This window comes from Crinia signifera, chromosome 2 (assembly GCF_055691185.1).
Source record: "Crinia signifera chromosome 2, ASM5569118v1, whole genome shotgun sequence".
Taxonomy (NCBI): domain Eukaryota; kingdom Metazoa; phylum Chordata; class Amphibia; order Anura; family Myobatrachidae; genus Crinia; species Crinia signifera.
The window spans coordinates 389,080,689-389,104,190 of NC_139218.1; the positions used below are offsets into that span (position 1 = coordinate 389,080,689).

Consider the following 23,502-nt stretch of genomic DNA (forward strand, 5'->3'; position numbering starts at 1 on the left):
CAGAGGCCATGCAGTTAGGCATACAGAGGTCATGCCGTTGCAGTCAAGCAGAGGCCATGCAGTTAGGCATACAGAGGCCATGCGGTTGCAGTCATGCAGAGGCCATGCAGTTAGGCATACAGAGGCCATGTGGTTGCAGTCATGCAGATGCCATGCAGTTAGGCATACAGAGGCCATACGGTTGCAGTCATGCAGAGGCCATGCAGTTAGGCATACAGAGGCAATGCGGTTGCAGTCATGCAGAGGCCATGCAGTTAGGCATACAGAGGCCATGTGGTTGCAGTCATGCAGAGGCCATGCAGTTAGGCATACAGAGGCAATGCGGTTGCAGTCATGCAGAGGCCATGCAGTTAGGCATACAGAGGTCATGCAGTTGCATGCACTGCTGTGATTTTCCTCTCCGTGGACTCAGTGGATAATATGCTGATGACTCAGCTGCCATCTTGTACACTATCACTATTCACTCGCTCCTTGTGCGCAGTGCGGCTTTGGTGCGTGTACAGTTACAAAAGAATCAGTTTGTTTTAAGGAACTTTTAGGAGTTTATGATTAAGAAATATCTGTATATGAGCTGTACACATATTATAGACGTCAATTAGTATTTGGAGCAGCTAATGCAATGCTTCCGTATAAGCCGTTTAATTTTTAATGCAATTAGAGTTGCGCTAGGACACGCCAACTCTCCCGACCCCAAGCCTATTTGCATACTGACCCCCTTTTCTGTGTTGTGCTCCAATTATTTTGTTTTTGTTTCCATGTAACAGGGGAAGCACTGTATTCTAGACGTATCAGGAAACGCTATCAAGCGACTACAAGTAGCACAACTTTATCCTATAGCGATCTTCATCAAACCCAAATCTGTGGATTCATTAATGTGAGTATTTTACATGACTGGACTGGGGGCGATACAGCCGTAATGGGGGACATGCTGTGTGGAATGTTAGACATGAATTATGGGAGGAGCTTATGGCACCCTACTGTATTCTCCCTCTATGTCCACGCGGATAGTAAAGTATGAAAAACACCTGTTCTGGGGGGAAAAACATGAAAAATTCATGTTGATCATTTCTATGTTAACCTGTTGCTTGTGTCGACTTTTTGTCTCTGTCCACCTAAGCCATGTCAACCTTTTTTAAGGTGTCGGCCTATGGCCTGTAGACAATAGTGGTTGACCTATTGAGTTTTGACCCCATTGACAGCATACCCATTACCGCACATACTCCGGCATACCCATTACCGCACATACTCCGGCATACCCATTACCGCACATACTCCGGCATACCCATTACCGCACATACTCCGGCATACCCATTACCGCACATACTCCGGCATACCCATTACCGCACATACTCCGGCATACCCATTACCCCACATACTCCGGCATACCCATTACCGCACATACTCCGGCATACCCATTACCGCACATACTCCGGCATACCCATTACCGCACATACTCCGGCATACCCATTACCGCACATACTCCGGCATACCCAGTACCGCACATACTCCGGCATACCCAGTACCGCACATACTCCGGCATACCCAGTACCGCACATACTCCGGCATACCCATTGCCGCACATACTCCGGCATACCCATTGCCGCACATACTCCGGCATACCCATTGCCGCACATACTCCGGCATACCCATTGCCGCACATACTCCGGCATACCCATTACCGCACATACTCCGGCATACCCATTACCGCACATACTCCGGCATACCCATTACCGCACATACTCCGGCATACCCATTACCGCACATACTCCGGCATACCCATTACCGCACATACTCCGGCATACCCAGTACCGCACATACTCCGGCATACCCAGTACCGCACATACTCCGGCATACCCATTACCGCACATACTCCGGCATACCCATTACCGCACATACTCCGGCATACCCATTACCGCACATACTCCGGCATACCCATTACCGCACATACTCCGGCATACCCATTACCGCACATACTCCGGCATACCCATTACCGCACATACTCCGGCATACCCATTACCGCACATACTCCGGCATACCCATTACCGCACATACTCCAGGCATACCCATTACCGCACATACTCCGGCATACCCATTACCGCACATACTCCGGCATACCCATTACCGCACATACTCCGGCATACCCATTACCGCACATACTCCGGCATACCCATTACCGCACATACTCCGGCATACCCATTACCGCACATACTCCGGCATACCCAGTACCGCACATACTCCGGCATACCCATTACCGCACATACTCCGGCATACCCATTACCGCACATACTCCGGCATACCCATTACCGCACATACTCCGGCATACCCATTACCGCACATACTCCGGCATACCCATTACCGCACATACTCCGGCATACCCATTACCGCACATACTCCGGCATACCCATTACCGCACATACTCCGGCATACCCATTACCGCACATACTCCGGCATACCCATTACCGCACATACTCCGGCATACCCATTACCGCACATACTCCGGCATACCCATTACCGCACCTACTCCGGCATACCCATTACCGCACATACTCCGGCATACCCATTACCGCACATACTCCGGCATACCCATTACCGCACATACTCCGGCATACCCATTACCGCACATACTCCGGCATACCCATTACCGCACATACTCCGGCATACCCATTACCGCACATACTCCGGCATACCCATTACCGCACATACTCCGGCATACCATTACCGCACATACTCCGGCATACCCAGTACCGCACATACTCCGGCATACCCAGTACCGCACATACTCCGGCATACCCATTACCGCACATACTCCGGCATACCCATTGCCGCACATACTCCGGCATACCCATTACCGCACATACTCCGGCATACCCATTACCGCACATACTCCGGCATACCCATTACCGCACATACTCCGGCATACCCATTACCGCACATACTCCAGGCATACCCATTACCGCACATACTCCGGCATACCCATTACCGCACATACTCCGGCATACCCATTACCGCACATACTCCGGCATACCCATTACCGCACATACTCCGGCATACCCATTACCGCACATACTCCGGCATACCCATTACCGCACATACTCCGGCATACCCATTACCGCACATACTCCAGGCATACCCATTACCGCACATACTCCGGCATACCCATTACCGCACATACTCCGGCATACCCATTACCGCACATACTCCGGCATACCCATTACCGCACATACTCCGGCATACCCATTACCGCACATACTCCGGCATACCCAGTACCGCACATACTCCGGCATACCCAGTACCGCACATACTCCGGCATACCCAGTACCGCACATACTCCGGCATACCCATTACCGCACATACTCCGGCATACCCATTACCGCACATACTCCGGCATACCCATTACCGCACATACTCCGGCATACCCATTACCGCACATACTCCGGCATACCCATTACCGCACATACTCCGGCATACCCATTACCGCACATACTCCGGCATACCCATTACCGCACATACTCCGGCATACCCATTACCGCACATACTCCGGCATACCCATTACCGCACATACTCCGGCATACCCATTGCCGCACATACTCCGGCATACCCATTGCCGCACATACTCCGGCATACCCATTGCCGCACATACTCCGGCATACCCATTGCCGCACATACTCCGGCATGCCCATTACCGCACATACTCCGGCATACCCATTACCGCACATACTCCGGCATACCCATTACCGCACATACTCCGGCATACCCATTACCGCACATACTCCGGCATACCCATTACCGCACATACTCCGGCATACCCATTACCGCACATACTCCGGCATACCCATTACCGCACATACTCCGGCATACCCATTACCGCACATACTCCGGCATACCCATTACCGCACATACTCCGGCATACCCATTACCGCACATACTCCGGCATACCCATTACCGCACATACTCCGGCATACCCATTATCGTACATACTCAATGATGCAAAGGGCTTTGTGATTTCTCTCGGTCTGACGTCCTCAGAACATTACTAAAATACAACATTTATTCTATTAATTTTCGGACGAATAGCATATAAACATAGAACGATATATAGAAATCATAAAAATACAATATAATAGTGCACTTCTAGATGAGAAAATATAGGTTGAAAGGACAATGGAAAACAAGTTATACTTATGGTGGAGTCCAGCTTGATGGAGATGTCGCTGATCCCCAGAAAAATCCATTTGAGCTGAAAATTGGAAGTTGTGGGTATCTATACACCTGACTGTGTTTTCTGCTGCGAAGAGGTGCTCGTGTCCTCATTAGTGGACAATTTCTCAGTGAAAAGGCAGTGGTAAGGAATTAGGGGAGCTGGTTCAATGTGGGCAGTCCATTCAGGAAAGTCCAGTGTCTAGAAATAAAAGTACTGACGCGTTTCGTCGTCTGCTGACAACTTTTTCATACCTTTGAAAAAGTTGTCAGCAGATGATGAAACGCGTCAGAAAACACTTTTATTTGTAGAAACTGGACTTTACTGAATGGACTGCCCACATTGAACCAGCTCCCCTAATACACAAATTTTCAGCTCAAATGGATTAGTCTAGAGATCAGCAACACCTCCATCCATATATATTATATATTATATTAACTTATATATCTAGAAGTGCACTATTGTATTGTGCTTTTTATTATTTTTATATATCGTTCTATGTTTATGTGCTATTAGTCCTAAAATTAAATGAGACAAACATAATATACAATAAACTCCTTTAGTAAAATACGACGTCCCTCTCTTGTTTTATTTCTTGAAGGGAAATCAGCAAACGTCTGACGGAGGACCAGGCCAAGAAAACCTACGACCGGGCGCTGAAATTAGAACAGGAATTTGGCGAGTTTTTTACAGGTGACACTTTCGCTACTTATTATTTAAGAAATAAATCCTCCTCTCTTGCTTAATAGATCAGAGCTAATCTGTGTTTTGCCTACATTGCGAAATTTGCATAAAATAATGAGATTTTTCCTCCTGTGCTAGGTCGGATTTAACCCATTCAGTGCCAGAGATTTAGCTTTTATGTTCTGTTTCATATAATGACTGCCCTATCAGATAGATATTTACGATTTGGGTGTTTATTTTTATTTTTTAAATACGGTTTTAATACATTTGACCTCCTGAGTTGAATTTTGGTTTCTGTCTTGTATGTTTTGGCTTGGATGATAATGAAACAATTATTACTGGTCTCAGTATGTTTCATCTATGTTACAAACCCTGGTTTAAGGGCATATTTATTAAAATAATGGGTACTTGTTTCCTAGCACGGCGCCTATCTCGTTGATTGTATGCCTTAAGTTTAAGGTACTTAAGGCATACAATGAACGCGATGGACCCGATTTTCTGTCAATCACCAGCTAATTTGCCGGTGAAAGAGAAAATCGCGTTGATCGCGTCCATCGCGGCCCTTAATAAAGGGCCGTGCTGCAACCGACGCGATCAACGAGATTTTCCCATAGGAACAATGTTAAATTATTTTTAAAGTGAAAATCGGGTTGATCGCGTCGGTCGCGGGCCATTATAATGGGCTGCGATGCGATCAACCCGATCAACCCGATTTTACATAGGTGACAATGTGAAATGGGCCAATATGGCCCATTTCACATTGAATATGGTTAAAAAGTATGTTTAATGCCCCCCCATTGTTAACGCCACCCCACTATTGACGCCAACCCGAAGTGCGGCGAGCGCAGCGGTACGCGTCCTCCGACCTTTTCATACCCCTAATATCCACGTCGGCGTGGAGTTGATTCTATAAAGTGTGGCAAGCGCAGCGAGCCACCGAGCCCGAAGCGTGGCGAGCCCCGCGCGGGGACGCGTATACCTGTGAAGTTATGCACGTCCGCTCGCCACGCTTCGGGCTCGGTGGCTCGCTGCGCTCGCCACACTTTATAAAATCAACTCCACGCCGACGTGGATAGTAGGGGTATGAAAAGGTCTGAGGACTCGTACCGCTGCGCTCGCCGCACTTCGGGTTGGCTACATTCCAATGTAAAAATCGGGTCGATCGACGCGATTTTTTATGACTTGATGGATACAATTAAAATCGGTGGCGCCGTGCTAGGAAACAAGTACCAAATAATGTTACTAAAATAATGTGAAAACTTTGTTTTTACCCACTTTAAGTATAACCAGAATCATACTTACCGACTTCATTTCCCCCGCGTGTTGTGGTATTGGGGGCGCGGCTGTTGGGGAGGTGGGTGGATAGGGTGGGAATGGCCACATGATTGCCTCATTGTGGCTCCACCTCCCACTATGAAGTTCTGTAAAATAGACACTTTATAGCGGGAGCAGGGCTACGATTATGCGAATTGGCGTATATCACATGAATGGGTCCCCTTCAGTCTGCCCACTTCTGTAAGTGGGTGGCCGTGGAGGGGTGAGGGGCATCAGGGGGAATGCGGCATACTTGCCCACCTTTCCAGGGGGCCAGGAGGGCCACCTGATTTTCGCAGGTTCCGGGAAGGTAGGCAAGTATGACTTGAATGTGCTAATAGGAAATTGAAGCATAGTTGTCCTGCATGCTGTTAAATTGCCATTTTAGTAACCAGATTACATTTCCCATACTAGTAATGGGAAATGTAGTCTGCCTGAATTTACTGAGAAAAAAATTATGATAAGAGCCCTGTGATAATAATGCTATATTGAGATAGCATTATCTGCGCTTCCCTCTGGTTCCCTTTCCCCTGCCCAGCGTTCTCTGCCTGCAGGCAGATACATTGTAATTTGGGGGGAATTTATCACATTACATCCACATCTAGGAGCTGATAATGGCCCTATCTACTATAGTTAGAGTCCTTCTCATTAAACCCATAGAGATTCATTAATATCACAGTCAAAATAAGCATTACGTCATTGTGTAGTATCAATAGCTGTCTTGGTACAAGGAGTCAGGGGGCAATATCCGCTCCGTAGTAATAATCATCTAGCAATTAGCTAGATAAGCATCTAATATCATCTAGCACACAGGTTCTCAAACTCGGTCCTCAGGACGAATCCCAGGTGAAATAATTAGCTCCACCTGCAGATCTTTTAAAATGTCTCAATGAGTAATGAGTGCATCTGTGCACCTGCCGGGTGACCTGGAAACGTGAACTGTGTGGGGTCCTGAGGAACAAGTTTGAGAACCCCTGATCTAGCATTACACATTAAAATTGCTTTAAATACATGTGGTAGTAAAATCAGTAACACATTGCAAACTAACGTGATCGCACTTCATGTCTTACAGCAATTGTTCAAGGCGACACATTGGATGATATTTATAACACATGCAAATTGGTAATCGAAGAACAATCTGGTCCCTTCATATGGATTCCTTCAAAAGAGAAGTTATAATTTAGCTACAAACAGTCATTTCACACAGAAACTTAGAAGAATTCCCTTTTAAATCTTTCTTTGAACTTTTTAAATTAAAAAAAAAAATTGTTTGTAATTCCGTTCTTGCGGTCTGTGGGTTATCACCGAATGTACAGCAAAAATAATGGCTCCACAAAGGGAAAAAGATTCACAGTGCTGGTGGTGCCGCCATTGCACGGACAGGAAATGGATGCTGGCGCCCCCAATAACTTAATTAGAAGTCTGATGCTCAAGATCACGCCCACTTGCACTCGGCGCTTCTGACCTGCACCACGCTCTCATCATGGAACGCAACGCAACAATGAAATGGACTTTTGTTGCTCTGGCTGAGCTTGTTGTGCCGGTTGCTCTATGGAAAATATCTCTAACCGGCCTCTTTATCTGGTTTTCCCTAAAACACATGAACTTGACTTCCATACATACAAAAAATTTTTTAAAAACAATTCGGCGGTAGATGGGATTTTAGTTCTTTCAAAACAAAATGGTTAGCATGGCTACGATAACATATATCATTAACAAAGGTTTGTCTATTGTCGTCTTTGTGTTGGCCGTTGGATCTTGGTTGCAGACATGTTAATTCCGTTACATTAAATGTTTTTGTGTTTTTCTTTCCCCCCATTATTTTTTTTACCGTCATCAAAGGCAAGATCGAGTTTTAAAAACGCAAATGCATGTTTACTGTTCTGGATTTCCATGGATAAATCCATCTGTCGGGTTCCACTTTTGATCATGTGTACCTGTCTTTTAAGCCTCGAGGACTCTAACTGTATTATTTATTTATTTTTGTGTAAATTTTTAAGAAAAAAAAATTTGTACAGAATATTTGGCGTCACGGAACTTGTAGCGAGACATTTTTTACTGAAAGTGTTTAACGGCTGAATGAATGTGAAGTTACAATTGAATGTTGTTCCTTTTCCTAAACCGATTCCTATAGGTTTTATAGCGGAGAGAGGCAGAAAGCTATAAAGATGAGTGTTTTGCATATAGGGACGTGATAGGAAAACATCTGATTTTAATCTGCAAATTGGATACGTTTATTTTTCCTTTGCGGAAAGCTGTAAATGGAACATTATACAGAGGAAGAAGCTTTTACCAACCACTTGGTCTTCATTGCCAACTTCTACAGTATGGAGACATAGACAATTTGGGGATGTTTCCCATAGCAACTAAACACCCTATTTGTAAACATAATATATGCTACCTTGCTGAGACTTGTAGTTCTACACAGAAAAAAAAAGAATATGCAGGTGCACACGCTTAGCACTAAGAACACGGGTCATCAGGATAATTAGAATACAGTTAAACTCTACGATTTAACATGGAGTGAAATTGAGGCACTTTTGGCCAAAAATGTGGAGCCACCTACCACCACCGGGCGTCCTCATCAAGGGGGTCGGGAATACCTTCACTGCAAATATATGTTTTAAATTAAGTTAATTTTGATTATATTTGTATCGCTATAATACTAATCACAAGACAAAACGCTTTACGGCCCCCAGCTTAGTCAGTGTCTTGCAACGGTGCAAAATTAATCAGACTAGGAAAGTACAGACCTGAAAACAAACACGTGAGGATTATTATTGGGCGTGTTGGTAAATATGGCCGGGACAGGACCTGATACTTGGGTCGTACTAACTGGCTGCATTGATGTTGGGTTTGCCCGACTGCTCTGTGCAGCCAATTTTACTCTATGTCCTGCTCATAGATTTCTGGGTTTGATATTCTGTAGCTTTCTTCTGGGAATATATTGTTGCTGTTCACTCTACACCCAACAGTCCTGAATTTAAATAGGCTAATGATCCCAGTTATAATGGCAAAAACGGGAACCCTTATTGCCACTTTATTGGTCATGGCCAGAGCGACTAACATGCTGGGCTGCTACAGTGGTTCAGTAGTACATAGCTGAGTATAAAATACAATGGGTCAGATGGATCAAGCTTCAAACCGATCAGCTCCTAACTGCCAGGTTCATAGCTCCAGCTTTTCATTCCTCGCGGAATGCTCCTGAAAAGGGGGCAGAGCCATGGCGGAAAGGGGTGGAGCCTCACAGATCTCGTGGCTGCCTCACTGTGTGGGCATGCCCTGACACTCTCCGAAATGGTGGATTACCCACAGGCTCCTCCCTCAACTGTGCATAGATGCCATGCACATGCATCTATTAAGCCGCTGCTCACCAGCTGCTTACACGCTGCTCCCATGGAGCTCCCCTCCCCCACCGACCGCAGCCCAAGGTTTGGACAGCGCAATGGCGTAACTATTGCCCAGCAGCCCCCGCGGTGGCGGGAGGTGCTTGGAAGGTGAGGGCGCCGGGGGGGGGGCTGCGGAGCTATTGTTACCCGCTGCGTCTGCCCCGGGACCTTTCGCAGGCTCTCCGACTCCCTGCTCTCCCGGCTCTGTCTGCAATAAAAAATGTGAAACACAGAAAATGGCTGCCCCCGTACAGCAGACCGTTTTTGAGGATGCTAGAGGAGACAGAGGCCTCCTCTAGCATCCTTAAAAATGGTCTGCTGTACGGGGGCAGCCATTTTCTGAGTGACATGTTTTTTATGACAGCACGAGCTGGGAGAGCAGGGAGACGGAGAGCCGCAGCGCAGACTGATTCGCCGGCACTATGTGGAGGGGTAAGGTGGTTGGGGGGGGTCGTGCAAAAGAGTTGGGAGGGGGCGTGCAAAAGAGTTGTGGCGGGGGGGGAGATTTTTTCATAGTTACGCCACTGGGACAGCGGGACAGTCCTATAAAAACAGGACTGCCCCGCTACAAATAGAACAGGTGCGAGGTATTACAGGCTTGTTTGAAAAATTACAGGAGCTGATTGGTTGGTACTTTTTCTCTCTACACTGTCTTTGGCTTAGTACATCTGCCCCATAGTCAAGTATTTTAAATAAATATATATATATATATATATATATATATATCATACACACTTGAGTGATGGCCACTTGTTACAAAATCGGAACAAATTCCCATTTGCATTAATAAGGTTGCTCATGATATTCCTAGGTTTGACGTGTTCGTCGCCCTACACAGTGAGCAATGTAGACAATTTGTCGTTACAAAACGGCATATCGTGCCAACATCGTTATAGTGTCAACCTAGATTTTCCCATATTGCTGCTGATTTCTTAATGAGATGAAATATTGTTCAATCGCAAATCATTAGTAAATTGAATTATGATGTTCGCAAATCATCTTATTATCATTTCTTGGGTTAAAAATAATATAGATTACAGTATATAACTTATTTATATAAACAAGTAAATAAATGACTGGATGGATTTGAAATCAAATTTGAAAAATTGTTAATCTCCCGCCATTTAAGATTGAAATTCCAATTATACTTTCTGTACTTGGTTTGTTTGTTTTCACAGATTAGGCGGCGTCTACACATTGAGTTTTGACAGGTCCCTGTTTGGCAAGAAGGAGCCTGGACATTTTAAAGCTATGGCTCTGTCTTCACATTTCTAGCAGGATGCAGTTGAACAGGGTCTGTTTAGCAAGATGCTTACTCAAGAGGATATATACACAAGCTTCCTGCTAAACAGGAGGTGTGCAGACCCAAGAAGCTGCATCCTGCGAAACAGGATCCTGTTCAACTGCATCCTGCCAAAAACACAATGAGTAGAGGCAGCCTAAGCATGTCCCTTATTTGTAATGACCTATATTTGTTGTCTCATGTTCCCACCAAGGGTATCATAGCGGCTAAGTACAATCAGGTTTCCATTCTCGCCTCTATCTTGTTTTTATTATATATATCTCTGCCTGTCTCTTGTGACTGTTCACAGTATTGAAATAACACTGCACTTTATGTATATATATATATATATATATATATATATATATATATAGTCATTTAAATGTGTAAGAGAACAAGCAGAATCCATGTGAAATGGTGTCCTCGATAATTTATGTTCACCACATTTGTTAACCTGTCTGAATGTTTTGAGATTTATGTTATAATGACCTTATTGCTCTATTGAAATTCTGTATCTGCGGCACTTATGAACTTGTATAATACAAAAAGCAGAAAAGAAAATCTAATAAAATGAAAATATCCATTGTAAAAAATTTCAGACCACATTGGTGCTAAAGCTACGAAAGTATTGGGTGTAATACACCTTATTTAGAGTCATATGCGGGACATTAGTACATACAACATAATATGATACTAAATCGTCAGTTTGGAGGAGCCAGAATACGCTATTGGTGCTATATAGAGTGTGACGGTAACGGGTCTGCGGGCAAACAAAGATGTCAGGTTGGCTCATCGCTGTCCTATCTGCTCTTGTTCAATTAAGATTTCAGAATGAATTCAATGTATTTGTTTTTATTTGTTTGTTGCTTCAGTTATTGATAACAGTAGGCACAGTACGTAGACGATGTTTTTATACCTGGTGCTCTGTGGTATGCGTACGGTATCGGTACAAGGGTGGGAAATTGCAAAAGTGGTGGAATTAGGTTTATGTTGTCTATCTTGGGATCTATATCTGTATATTTGGAAGCAACTGTGAACAAATAAGTGAAGGGAGTGTAAAATAGTACCTGGTCAGTTCTTCTGTCCGAACTTGATTTTTATTAATTAATTATTATTAATTTATTTATTTTAAGTGTCATGTAAATATTTCCAGGAGGTTTCAAATTGATGATGTTCCGGTAGGGGATGTGGTTCATATATATAGAAAAAGCAACTAACTTAAGTACCTGTAAACCAGCACTATATTATAGATTTATAAGAAAGTTATTTTCAATTCACTTGTGCTTTAATTAGTCTAAATCACCTTCGTGAGAGTCTGTCATTATCAATTATCAGCCTCGTAAGCTTTTTGTGTAGCATTACATATATATATATATTATGTTGACATATTTGTACACCTGGATTATTTATTTACAGAGTCATTTAGCTACATGAAGGTCTATTTTTGTATTTTAATTCATACACGCATGTTATTCATCAGCAAGATTTCCGACGATTACTTCTGTTGTCTTCATTTTTTTTAAATAAAGGTTTTAACATGTTTGCATGATTTCAGACCCCCCTACCATGTTGCCAGAAGTACAGACAAGAGAAAATTCCCATAAGAATCAATGATACAATGTATCCATCGGAATCAAATTATGTGTTGTTTAATCCCTACATTTGGACATATTTCAATATGAATCTATGAACACAAATAGATGGGTGTGCACCTGGAATCTTATATATATATATATATATATATATATTTATATATATATATATATATTCCGTAGTATGCAGCAAACAAAGGCGATGGAATTAGGTTTGATGGCAAACACATTTTACTGTCGCTTGTTTATGAAACTTGCGTTTCATAGTAAATGGATATGTCACAAGCGAAACGCGTGTATGCATCTCAGCTGCCAATTATTTAAACCACTATTTATTTTGTCCATGCATATTCCAGAGCCTTATAAATCTTTAACTGCTCTTAGCTTTTGCTATTCTAATACTATTAAAGTTGTTATTCTGTATTAACATACTGTTTACATTTTGCCATTTAATTGGGAACTTTAGCAGAAATGACCTGTTACAAAAGAGGATTTTGTTGAACATTCGCTGATCCGCACATGTTCTCAGAAGAGCGTAGCGGGGGTCAACATAAATGGGTCCACCACTGGTATACCTCTGAATACCAAAGCTGCCATACGTTGCATGTCTCAAATAGCTAATTTAACTCGCAGGGGTGGTTGCAAGGTGACGCATTTCACAGTGAAACGCATCATCAAGCCAATACCCATTTTGCTAGTAAAGTGGGCTTCCCTCATCTTCTGGGAGTCAGAGAAAACTCCCTGAAATTTGTTTTTCTCCAGGAGACTTGGCAAGGATGACATCCTATGTAACAAAAAGGTAATGCTGCTCCTCACCTCTATGGGGGGATTCAAGTGTTTTGCATGCCGTCGGCCACTAGATGGCACGGGATGGAGCAATTCAGGTGTTGCTCTGTTCGTCTGCATACAGCTGACATTACTGTTATGTTCCGTCATTTTCACCGGCTGGGAACTAGTAACATAGATATGGGACTGATCTATATAAGAGTATTAGAAGTTGTTGAAGATTGATGACACAGGTGTGGTATAAATCACCGACAGTCGGGATTCCAACAGTCGATGACACATAATATTAATAGTACAAGAGGTCAGACCAAAATGCTTTTAGAAGGGGTGGTCTAATATCAGTAATTAACCAGAGCTTTAGTTCTTATCATAAAGCACAATTTTTCCTAATGAACGCTGAAGCAATGACATCAGAGCTCTCTGTTGTACATATGCTTTTTGCAGTCGTTTATAACAGATGACATCACAACCCATCTGTTATGCTGGTTCTGTGTACAGGAGTTTATATACAGTAGTTTAATATTTAAAATATTGACTTTTTCTACGATTCTTCCATTTGATTGGGTGTTAGAAGTGGGACACATGCGTTGTAGTGGGATAAATCTTCTAGTGCGTTCCGAACCAGACTTCTACGTAGCAGACAAAATAAACCAGGAGCATTAGAACGCAAGAAAACAAAAATACTCATTTGTTTTATTAAGTAAGAATTGAATAAAAAAAAAAAAAAAATCTTTAAATTTCAGTATTTGAGACTAGATTATGTTTATGTATACAGTGATATATGAGATTTGCTGATGTCCATCCTATTTGTAACTTTTGAACCCTCATAGAAAACAACATATAGCCGCAATCCGTCAGTTTACTCAACAGGTCACTCTTGGGGATGGTTAGTGGAAAACATTTCCCTTATTCACAAAGTCTTTTCTCTCCACCAAGCTTGTGTCCTGTTACCCTATTCACACACAATCTATCACTTATACCAGGCATGTCCAAACTATGGCCCTCCAGCTGTTGTGAAACTACAAGTCCCATCATGCCTTGCCACAGTTTTGCTATTAGGGAATGCTAAAACTATGGCAAGGCATGCTGGGATGTGTAGTTTCACAACAGCTGGAGGGCCACAGTTTGGCCATGCCTGACTTATACAATAGTCAGGATTCGTCTAAATCGGAGCCATAGGTAAATATGGGTGAGCAGTGCGCCACACCGATCACAGAGGCTCTGTTGATGCACCATCACCTGCCCAATTGCTCGCGCTTCTGGCTTGCAGGGTGCATGGAATGGCATCTTGCACTCAGTAGCATGGCAGTAGTGCCCACGCAGTGTCCCCCTACTGCTTACTATAGTGGCCCAGACTCCAGAGACTGTTCTAGCTTACGCTAACTATCGACCTGCCTCCTGTGCGTGACATCACACATTAAGTAGGCGGGGCCAGCACAGGGGGCCAGAAGCGCTCCTTACAGCGCTGGTCTAAATATAAATATTAATTTCGTCTTCCATGCAACTATTATAAACCCGAGACACAGACGATGAGAATTAATCACTGACTACATGTGTATACTGACCATTATATATAAAAGGCTAACTACTCCTCACCTCTATGAGGTAAAATACCGCCAGTGACCACTAGAGGCCACTTGATGGACCAAATTACTCCTTTGTGTGCTAAAAGATGCCATAACAGAAAGTGAAAGCAAATGTTGCAGGGACACTGATCTACAATATTTCAAACTTGCTGGATATGGTGAGAGGGTTCTGTAAAGACAGAGATTGGAGGTAGGGGCAGATAGGGACTTGGGGTGGGGTGGAGAGTTTGTGGGCTAAAACTGTCACAGTTCAAAGTGAAAGTAAAAACTGACACAGCTCAAAATGAAAGTACGTTGCAGAAGCTGTAATTTTGATCGGATTTTAACAACTTAATTTTATAAATATGTACAGGAGAGGTCTAAGCACATCAATGTAATAAATCCAACAATATACCCAATAATACACCTACAATACGATATTCTGGTGTTGTCGCATACATGGAAAATAATATCTTGAATTTCTGGTATATGTAATTTTCCAGTTCTTAAGCTGCCAAGAAATCTGACAGATGGGAACAGTGATTCCTATTTTTATACCTTTATTTTAAGCACATTTTTCTCACTGTTGATATTCAGAAACAGGTTATCAGCCCATTGCCGCGTTCCACTCATTTCAGATGATTTTGCAGAAGAAAAGAGAAGATCGATGCAGTGAAAATAATAAATACGGGTAAATATACAAAATATTCTAAAAGTGAAAAGAGTTGATGTTTTCCATAGCAACCAAACAGATGCTATCATCCTCTATGCTGCAATATAGAAATTATAGCATCTGATTGGTTGCTATGGAAAACATCACCTCTTAATTTTTAGACGCTTTAGTAAATTGACCAGGTATTTATAGAAACAATTACAGAATATGTTGTCTTTGTTTGATCCAGTAAACACTGGTGACCAATAAATAGCAGATTCAGTATTCTGTGTTATGTGACATTATTTGTCATCTTAAATCCCAATAATACACTTTATTTGTCATCTTAGATCTGTATAATATGGTTTATTGTTTTCTGTTAATTTCTTTAAAACAACCTGAAAAAACAATTTAATATAATTACAGAGGACATAGGTTATAGCCAAGATTCAATAGCCATAATTATTAATGATAGTGGGGGAGGGTGAACTAAAATTGTTCAACACGTCTTCCTGATGAAGACTGAAGTGATGATATCAGAGGGGCCGGATCACTGGCCGACAGATGGGATCTCAACGGTCAGTATAATGACATTGGAATCCCGACTGTTCAACTGCGCAGCAGTTGGGATCCCGACTGGCATGGGCTATTCTCCCTTGTGGGGTCCATGACCTCCATAGAGGGAGAATAGAACCTGTGGCGAGCGCAGAGAGCTACGGAGCCCGCAGCATGGCGGACTACCGGCGGTTGGGATTTCGATGTCGGTATACTGACCATCAGCCACTCATACCACACCCAATATCAGAGGTCAGCGATTACAAGCAATGGCATCAATACTAGGGATGTGCAGTTTCAGATTTACCCGGAACTCAAAACGGGATCTTATTAGCTATCGGCTGTCACATGTTTTTGACAAATCATTTGAGTTCCAGGTAAATCCGAGTAAATCCAAACCTGCACATCTCTAATCAATACTTAGGGGCATGTTCATTAAACAAAATTTGCAGAATAGCTTCTACAAATGTGCATACCTCCCAACTTTTTGATCTTGTAAATGAGGCTGTGACCTATTCAAATAAGGGCGCCATTGGGCTACGACCCCATTTTCCGCCCTCTGCATCGCTGAATAGACACTATGGGCCTTATTCTGCTTGGTGCGGTCCGTTACAAATTTTAGCCGTCTGCGCATGCGTAGGCAACGCAATGCGCATGTGCAACGTAGTGTCTCGGCACTCGTTCTCGCCAAGACCGTCCAGAAATGTGCACCAAATTGACTCGGGAAATATGGGCGTAATATGGGCGTCATGTGGGCGTACATAAGGAGCGGTTTCAAAGTGGGCAAAACTGGGCGTAAATCTGGGCGTACACGTGGGAGTGCACGAACTGTGGTAGGCGTGCATTCAGACAGGACACTGACTGCAAGCGAACCAACACGCATGAAATATGCGGTCTTCATAAGCAAGTTTCAGTTTGCGGAGAACACTTTTTCATGCGCTAGGCATTCGGTTCGCCCAATTAGTACACCCGCACCTGAAGCACTCTCAGCTGACCACAATACAATCCACTCCTCTACTCATTAGTGATTAATTACACTCTTTTCACAGGTTCAATTGGAAGCATTGCTGCCTAAATGGCCCATTACAACACTTAACATGATGTAAGGGTTAATCTAAAGTGCTAGTAATGTGTTTAAGTATCAATTAGGAATTAATTACTTACATTTAAAAATAAACAATTTGTAATGAGGTTGGCTAATTGCATAAGTGTGTCATGTTGCAGAAGCATGAGTTCCGAATAGAGTAGTGAGGTTTGCGGAACTACACCAAATCGGTGCGTATTGCCAGCTTACCGTCCGTTCGGACGTGGTAAGACCGTGCAGAATCTTTGAGTTCCCACCGCAAACGCATGTTTGGATGCAGTCTGAAGACACTCCCTCTACTTAGTGAGTCCGTCCGAAGGGATGCGGACGAACTGTGGGCGTGTGTTCTTAGAATGTCCGCACGGCGTGTCGTTCGGTCAGTTCCGAAAGAATTCGGAATGGACCGCACCAAGCAGAATAAGGCCCTATGCGCACAGCGTCTATTCTGTCAGGCTGGGGGGGACTCCCAACTGCCCCCCCTCCACCGCGGGACACTGCCGGCGGGGGCGGGATGTCACAAAAAAACGGGTTGGTCCCGCAATAAAAGGGGCAGTTGGGAGGTATGAATGTGTCCCTCCGTGAATTAGAGGATATTTTGCGCATCTATCACAGAGATGTTGGCACTCAAAGGGTCACATGTCTGCCCGCAGAAGTAGTCCACATAGGAGGGTCCTGAACAAGGAATGAAATAATGAAAATATTGTATTTTTTTGTATTTGTATTTTCTTTTTTTTCGGAGCCCCTGCCTCTTCGTGTGTTTAATAGTGCATTCGGTGTCTATATACTAAGTCATGGAGATGGGTAAAGTGGATGGAGATATAGCACTAGCTGACCAGCTCCTAACTGTAATTTTCCAAACACATGGCAATTAGAAGCTGATTGGCTGGTATAGTACTTTATCTCTGTCCACTTTAGCTCTCTCCACAGCTTTACAAAATAGAACCAATAATTGATAAATATGCTCCTCAATATTTCTACGGGTTTGTAAATAATTTTTACATACATAACATGACACGTCTATTATATAAAGGTTTCATGGTAGTTACCCAACTGAAATTTAGATGTTAAATTTGTTTCAGGAGATTTAAAAAGAGAGAAATAAACAGATGGTGTTACAAATTAAAGGTTTCTTTAGAAATATGAATATATCTGCTTCATGAATTCATTACATTTTATTTATTTATTTATTTTAAGGTAAAAAAAAATCCCTATCGGTGGGACGGAAACCACATTCCAGCGGCAACGTTTTGCGCTTGTTTTATATTTTGTTTTTAAATCTCCTACTTATCTTTTGTTCCTCATTCTATGTTTTATTTAAGCCCCCTGTTTCCTCTGTATAAATATATCTAAAATGTTGATTTCTGAAAATATCCTGTTCGTGTTCATCATTAATGCATTTCGTTTGTGTAAATCTCACCGTACAGGGAGAAAATATCAAAACAGATAAATATTTAATGCAAAACTGGTTGTTCTTTATTTATTTAATGTGTGCACGGAAGTCATTAGCGTTACATTGGCTCTTTTTTTTTCATAAATATTAAAATGTAAAGGTTTCTTTACAATATGCGGCATGTCTTTATATATCTACAGTATATAAGCAGTATACAAACATTGAACAAGTATCTGATTCAGCATGCATCTGACAACATACCTACGCGTTTCGTTACCCTGAAATAACATGTCAAAGGGGTTGGAAAAAGCTAATCGCATAGGACACAAGCTACCAATAAGAAACTGATTCAGCATGTGTCTATACATGACCTGATGCATTTTATCACCATGGAACACAGTGTAAAAGGGGTGGTTAAAAAACAATCACATAGGATATCAACTAGGGATGCCAATCCCGTGGCATTTTTTCAATCCCGGATTCCAGGATTGATAAATGCTCAATCCCGGGATTCTCAGGATCCCGGGATTTTCATCCCTAAAAGAAAAACACACCCCTACATGGGCGGGCAGGTGCGTGGCAGCCGGGAGCGGGGCAGAGCAGCGCTGCGTGGGGTGCCTGGTGCCACCCTGCAGATTTACTTACAGGCTGGCGGGAGAGGGGCAGAGAGCGGCGCTGCAGTGATGCTTGCCTGCCCCCGGCGCTGCAGTGATGCTTGCCTTGCCTGCCCACCAGCTGGGCAGGAGGGGAGGGCTAGGATTCGGCCGGGAGCGGTCCTCTGTAGCAGGACGCTGCGGCCTGTGCAGTGTGACGGTCAGAGGTCACGCTGCACGGGCCGCGAGCCGGGGTCGGGAACAGCCGGGCAGCTTCTGAGCGGGATTGGATATAATTGGTCCCAGAGCATTCAGAGGAAACATACAGCAGCACAGGTATGAGGGCACTTCACACTTGGCCTTGAATATTCTGCATGTTTTATCCCCGTTGACCTCATGGACTGAGAAATAGGGAAACTGTTTTCTTAGCACTTCAGCCTGGGAGACTTGGTATACTGGTGCTGACCCTCCTTAGGGAAAGATGCCCATGCCCAGGGAGTCATCACCAGTGTGGGCACGTTTTTCCATTGTGTTTACGTCATCGTCAGTTTTCTTCAAGAATATTATGTCCCCAGTCAGTGATGCAATTTTTACCCCTTTTCCACTAGCTTAAATAACCCGGGTTTTTGATGGGAGCGCAGAAAACACGGGTTTGCAGGCGGTGTAAATACTCCCATTTGAAATAGCCTGGGTCGTGAGACCTGGGATTACAACCCGGGTAGCAAGCAGGGTTGAACATGGGTTCAACCCAGCTCGTTATGTAGTGTAAATGGATAACCCAGGTCGATGAGACCCGGGTCCCGTTCACGGCAGTGCAATAGCCGGTGCTGGGAGATGCTCTAATCTCCTCGCGCCGGCTCAGGCCCCGCCTCCAGCGCATTGTGCTGGGTTAGGACTCTAGTGTAAAAGGATTCACAAGCCGGGTACAAAATCCCTGGTGCAACCCGGCTTGGAGAAGTAAGAGGGGTATAAGGTGTGTTGGCTAATAGTAATTACCCCGGGCAGGTGTTGTCTGAGGGGTCAGAGAGCAGTGGAGGGGAAGCAATGACATTAGCATTTTGCCACAGCCAATCGCACCACCATGCCAGTGCACAATGGGGGTGATTCAGGTTGGCTCGCACAGCACATTTGGTTTGCTAATGGACAAAACCAAGCTGCACTGCAGATGGGGCAGATGTACCAGGTGCAGAGAAAGTTAGATTTGGGTGGGGTGTGTTCAAACTGAAATCTGAATTGCAGTATTTACTTTGTTTGCACCTCTGTGGCGGAACCGGCTTGTTGTATAAATTGGTTTTACCTGAAGTATTTTTGCTTTTAATAACATTTTGTTTGTGTTGATACGCCAGCGAAGCCGATCCGGCCCGACAGAGAGTGAGGTGATTTTATACAACGCTCTGTTCTCACACATCCCGGGGACACAGAGCGGAGACACTGGCCTGGTCCTCGCGGTCTGTGCGGTTACCAATACATTTCACACATAAAAGCTGTTATATCTGAACAAAGTGACACAGTGTGACAGACCTGGCAGCGCCGGACATGCGGGGGGCGGCCGCAGCAATAACACGGCTTTTCTTGTGTATTCTCTCAGTGGCCCAGATGTACTGTACTACGCCTCGGAGACAGATAAAGTGGAGAGAGAAAGAAAAAAACACCAACCAGCTCCTAACAGTCATTTTTTCAAACCAAGCCAAAAAGAAGATTATCTTCGTTCTGACATTGGGACGACTCAGACCCATTCGGATGGGCTGCGAATTTGCATGTTCACTGCACGCTTCGGGTATTTGGGGGCATGCTGCAAGCATTTTCTGGGCGTTCCCCGGCCATCGGGAGGGAGGGACGCTGACCTCATCAGCCACCCCATTCTCCTCATGACCTTCGCAGCGGCTGTGTCTGTGTCGCAGTCATGCACAGGGGTGGGGTAGTGTGTATGTGGGGGGGGGGGCTGCGTTTGGCGTGGCGGCGACTACCTGCTTGATGGGCTCCGAAAGGTCTGAATCAGGCCCATTGTCAAGTGTAGATGGCAGTCAACATTGTTACATATAAACATTATGAAAGTAGGGATCAGCCACTTATAATCCCTATGTAACTGTCAGTAACCTATCATTCAGGGTCTCATCTTAGCGTGAAGCTGGAGGATAATTGCTCTGTCCAGGACGCCCGCTCTGCAGAGCCGCTCTGCAGGGTGTCGGAGCAAAACGATTCTGAAATCCCAGCAATGATTTTACGGCTGACGGAATATAAATCGTGTGTCATAAAGCCGCTCTGGTGACAATCCCTCTGCTGTCAGGGATATATATTACGGACCGTGAACTTGGAGCATGAGAATCACCCCCCCTGCTGGGCTGGGAGATAGGAACGCACGGAACAGAGCACTGGTGCCCGTATTCACTGGCTACAAACACAGGGACAGACGTATCAAGATTCAAAAAGTGACAAAGTGGAGAGAGATAAACAACCAGACCCCAACTGTCCTTTTTCAAACCTAAACCCGTAGCATGGCAGTTGGGAGCTAATGAAGGAATTTACTAAGATGGAAGTTGTATTTCACCTGGGATGTTGCTACGGGCAACCAATCAGAATCTACTTCTTATTTATTTAACACCTTCTAGAAGATAATAGATAATATCTGATTGGTTGCCCGTAGCAATAGAACTCACATCTTAGTAAATTTCCCCCTAATGGTATCACTCTCCTCTTTATCACTTTTTGAAGCTTGATACATCCGGCCCCAAATTCTCTCCTTGCCCAAGATGACCGGAGTAGGAAAGGCCACAGACGGTTACAAACCATCAATGGTCACCAGTCGATATCAGATGATTTTGCCATCGATGGAGGAGAACAGCCATCGATGGTTTTGTTTTACACTAGGTGCTGGAACACAGAAAATAGCGCATCCCCAGTGCACCCATGGATCCCCATCCCAGGCTCTGATTTGCTTGCAATTGGCCTGTATTCAATTGTTTCCTCCCTGATCATATACGTGCACGCTTGCCAGACGCTATTCCAAGCCTGGCCAACCTGTGGCTCTCCAGATGTTGTGAAACTACAAATCCCATCATGCCTTGCCACAGTTTTGCTATAAGGGAGTGTTAAAACTGTGGCAAGGCATGCTGGGATTTGTAGTTTCACAATATCTGGAGAGCCACAGGTTGGCCTGTCCTGCGCTATTCAATTGTTTCTGCTGAGGTGGGCGCTCACAACATTTCAGCTTGATGCCCCCATGGGTGGCGAGCTGTATTGTGCAACACGTCACCCGCTTGAGCCCTGAAACAGGACTTTTCATGTTGTGCCCATTAGTTTGGTAGGGTTAGCCGCTATGTACGGCTGAACTTGACCAATATGAGCGCAAAATGTAAGACAAAAAATGGGTGGGTGATACTATGCAATCAATGTTAACCACCAATCGTGTCGTCGATGGTACCATCGATGGTTAAGAGTTGTCCAAGCCTGACCAGTAACAAACTGTGTGAGTGAGAGGACAGTGACAGGTGACTTCATAACTGGGATGGGCAGCCTTATACCCCTTTCACATCGCACCTAGGACCCGGTTATTGCCAGGTTACTGACGTATGGACCCGGGTTGAGGTGCAGTATGAAAGCACCACAGCTAATAATGGCATTTGGTCATGTGTCGACTATATGAAGGTCAACATACATTACGTCAACCACTAAATGTAGACATGGCTAAGGTCAAAAGGTCAACACAAGCATTATGTCAACAATGGAAAGATCGACAGTCAAAAGGTCGACATGAGTTTTTTTTGTCCTGAATTCGATTTAAGTCGATGTGGACACCGCATCAGTGTACCGCGTCCCCCCCCTCCGCATGGCTCACTGCGCTCGACACTAGAGATGGGCAGTTCGCGAATGAAGCAGATCTTTTGGATGGATCCCATTTAAGAGTGAGTGAGCCACCGATCCCAAAAAGGTGACCCGTCTTTCTTTTACTTTCAGTTTCGTTTTCCATTACAATGCATTTGCCTGAGCTCAGCACTGCCACCTGTGGCAGCTGAGATGTACTGACTCAGGAGACTGAGTACAGTGCTGCGACTGCAAGTGAAAGAAAGAATAACAAGGCTGCTGCTGCTAGGGATGGCCATCGGTGCAGACTCCATTGATGGTAGCCATCGCTAGCGATTCTGCACCCAGCCATAAATTAGTGTTTTACTCGGTCATGTATGTTCTTATTTGTTCAGCTCACTGTTTTAAAAAAAAAAAAGTTTAAATAAAAATGGCAAGAAAAAATGACAAATTATGCTTCATTATTATCAAATTACCCCTTCTTTCAAAGTAAGCCAAAGATCCGTCTAAAAGATCTGGGTCTTTCCACGGAGTGATCCGCTGAATCCCGGCTCGTCTTAGTGACACGTTTTGCCCATCTCTACTTGACACAGTATTATATTCTCCCTCAGCGCCCT

The 23,502-nt window shown here is 44.2% G+C and overlaps 1 protein-coding gene across 13 annotated transcripts in view; it reads left to right on the plus strand.

Moving 5' to 3' along the window:
- The window catches only part of DLG2 (discs large MAGUK scaffold protein 2), an 895,737-nt gene extending 885,896 nt beyond the window's left edge, over window positions 1–9,841 (plus strand). For 5 of the 13 annotated variants that reach the window (XM_083170309.1, XM_083170306.1, XM_083170307.1 and 2 more), the window contains 3 exons: window positions 765–874; window positions 4,800–4,891; window positions 7,269–9,834. In XM_083170309.1, coding sequence (XP_083026435.1) covers window positions 765–874; window positions 4,800–4,891; window positions 7,269–7,375 — 309 coding nt within the window. In that variant the 3' untranslated portion in view covers window positions 7,376–9,834. Of the gene's footprint in view, window positions 1–764; window positions 875–4,799; window positions 4,892–7,262 lie in introns of all 13 variants that reach the window. The other 8 variants (XM_083170303.1, XM_083170305.1, XM_083170315.1 and 5 more) reach the window with 6 other exon arrangements.
- Window positions 9,842–23,502: the final 13,661 nt, after the last annotated feature.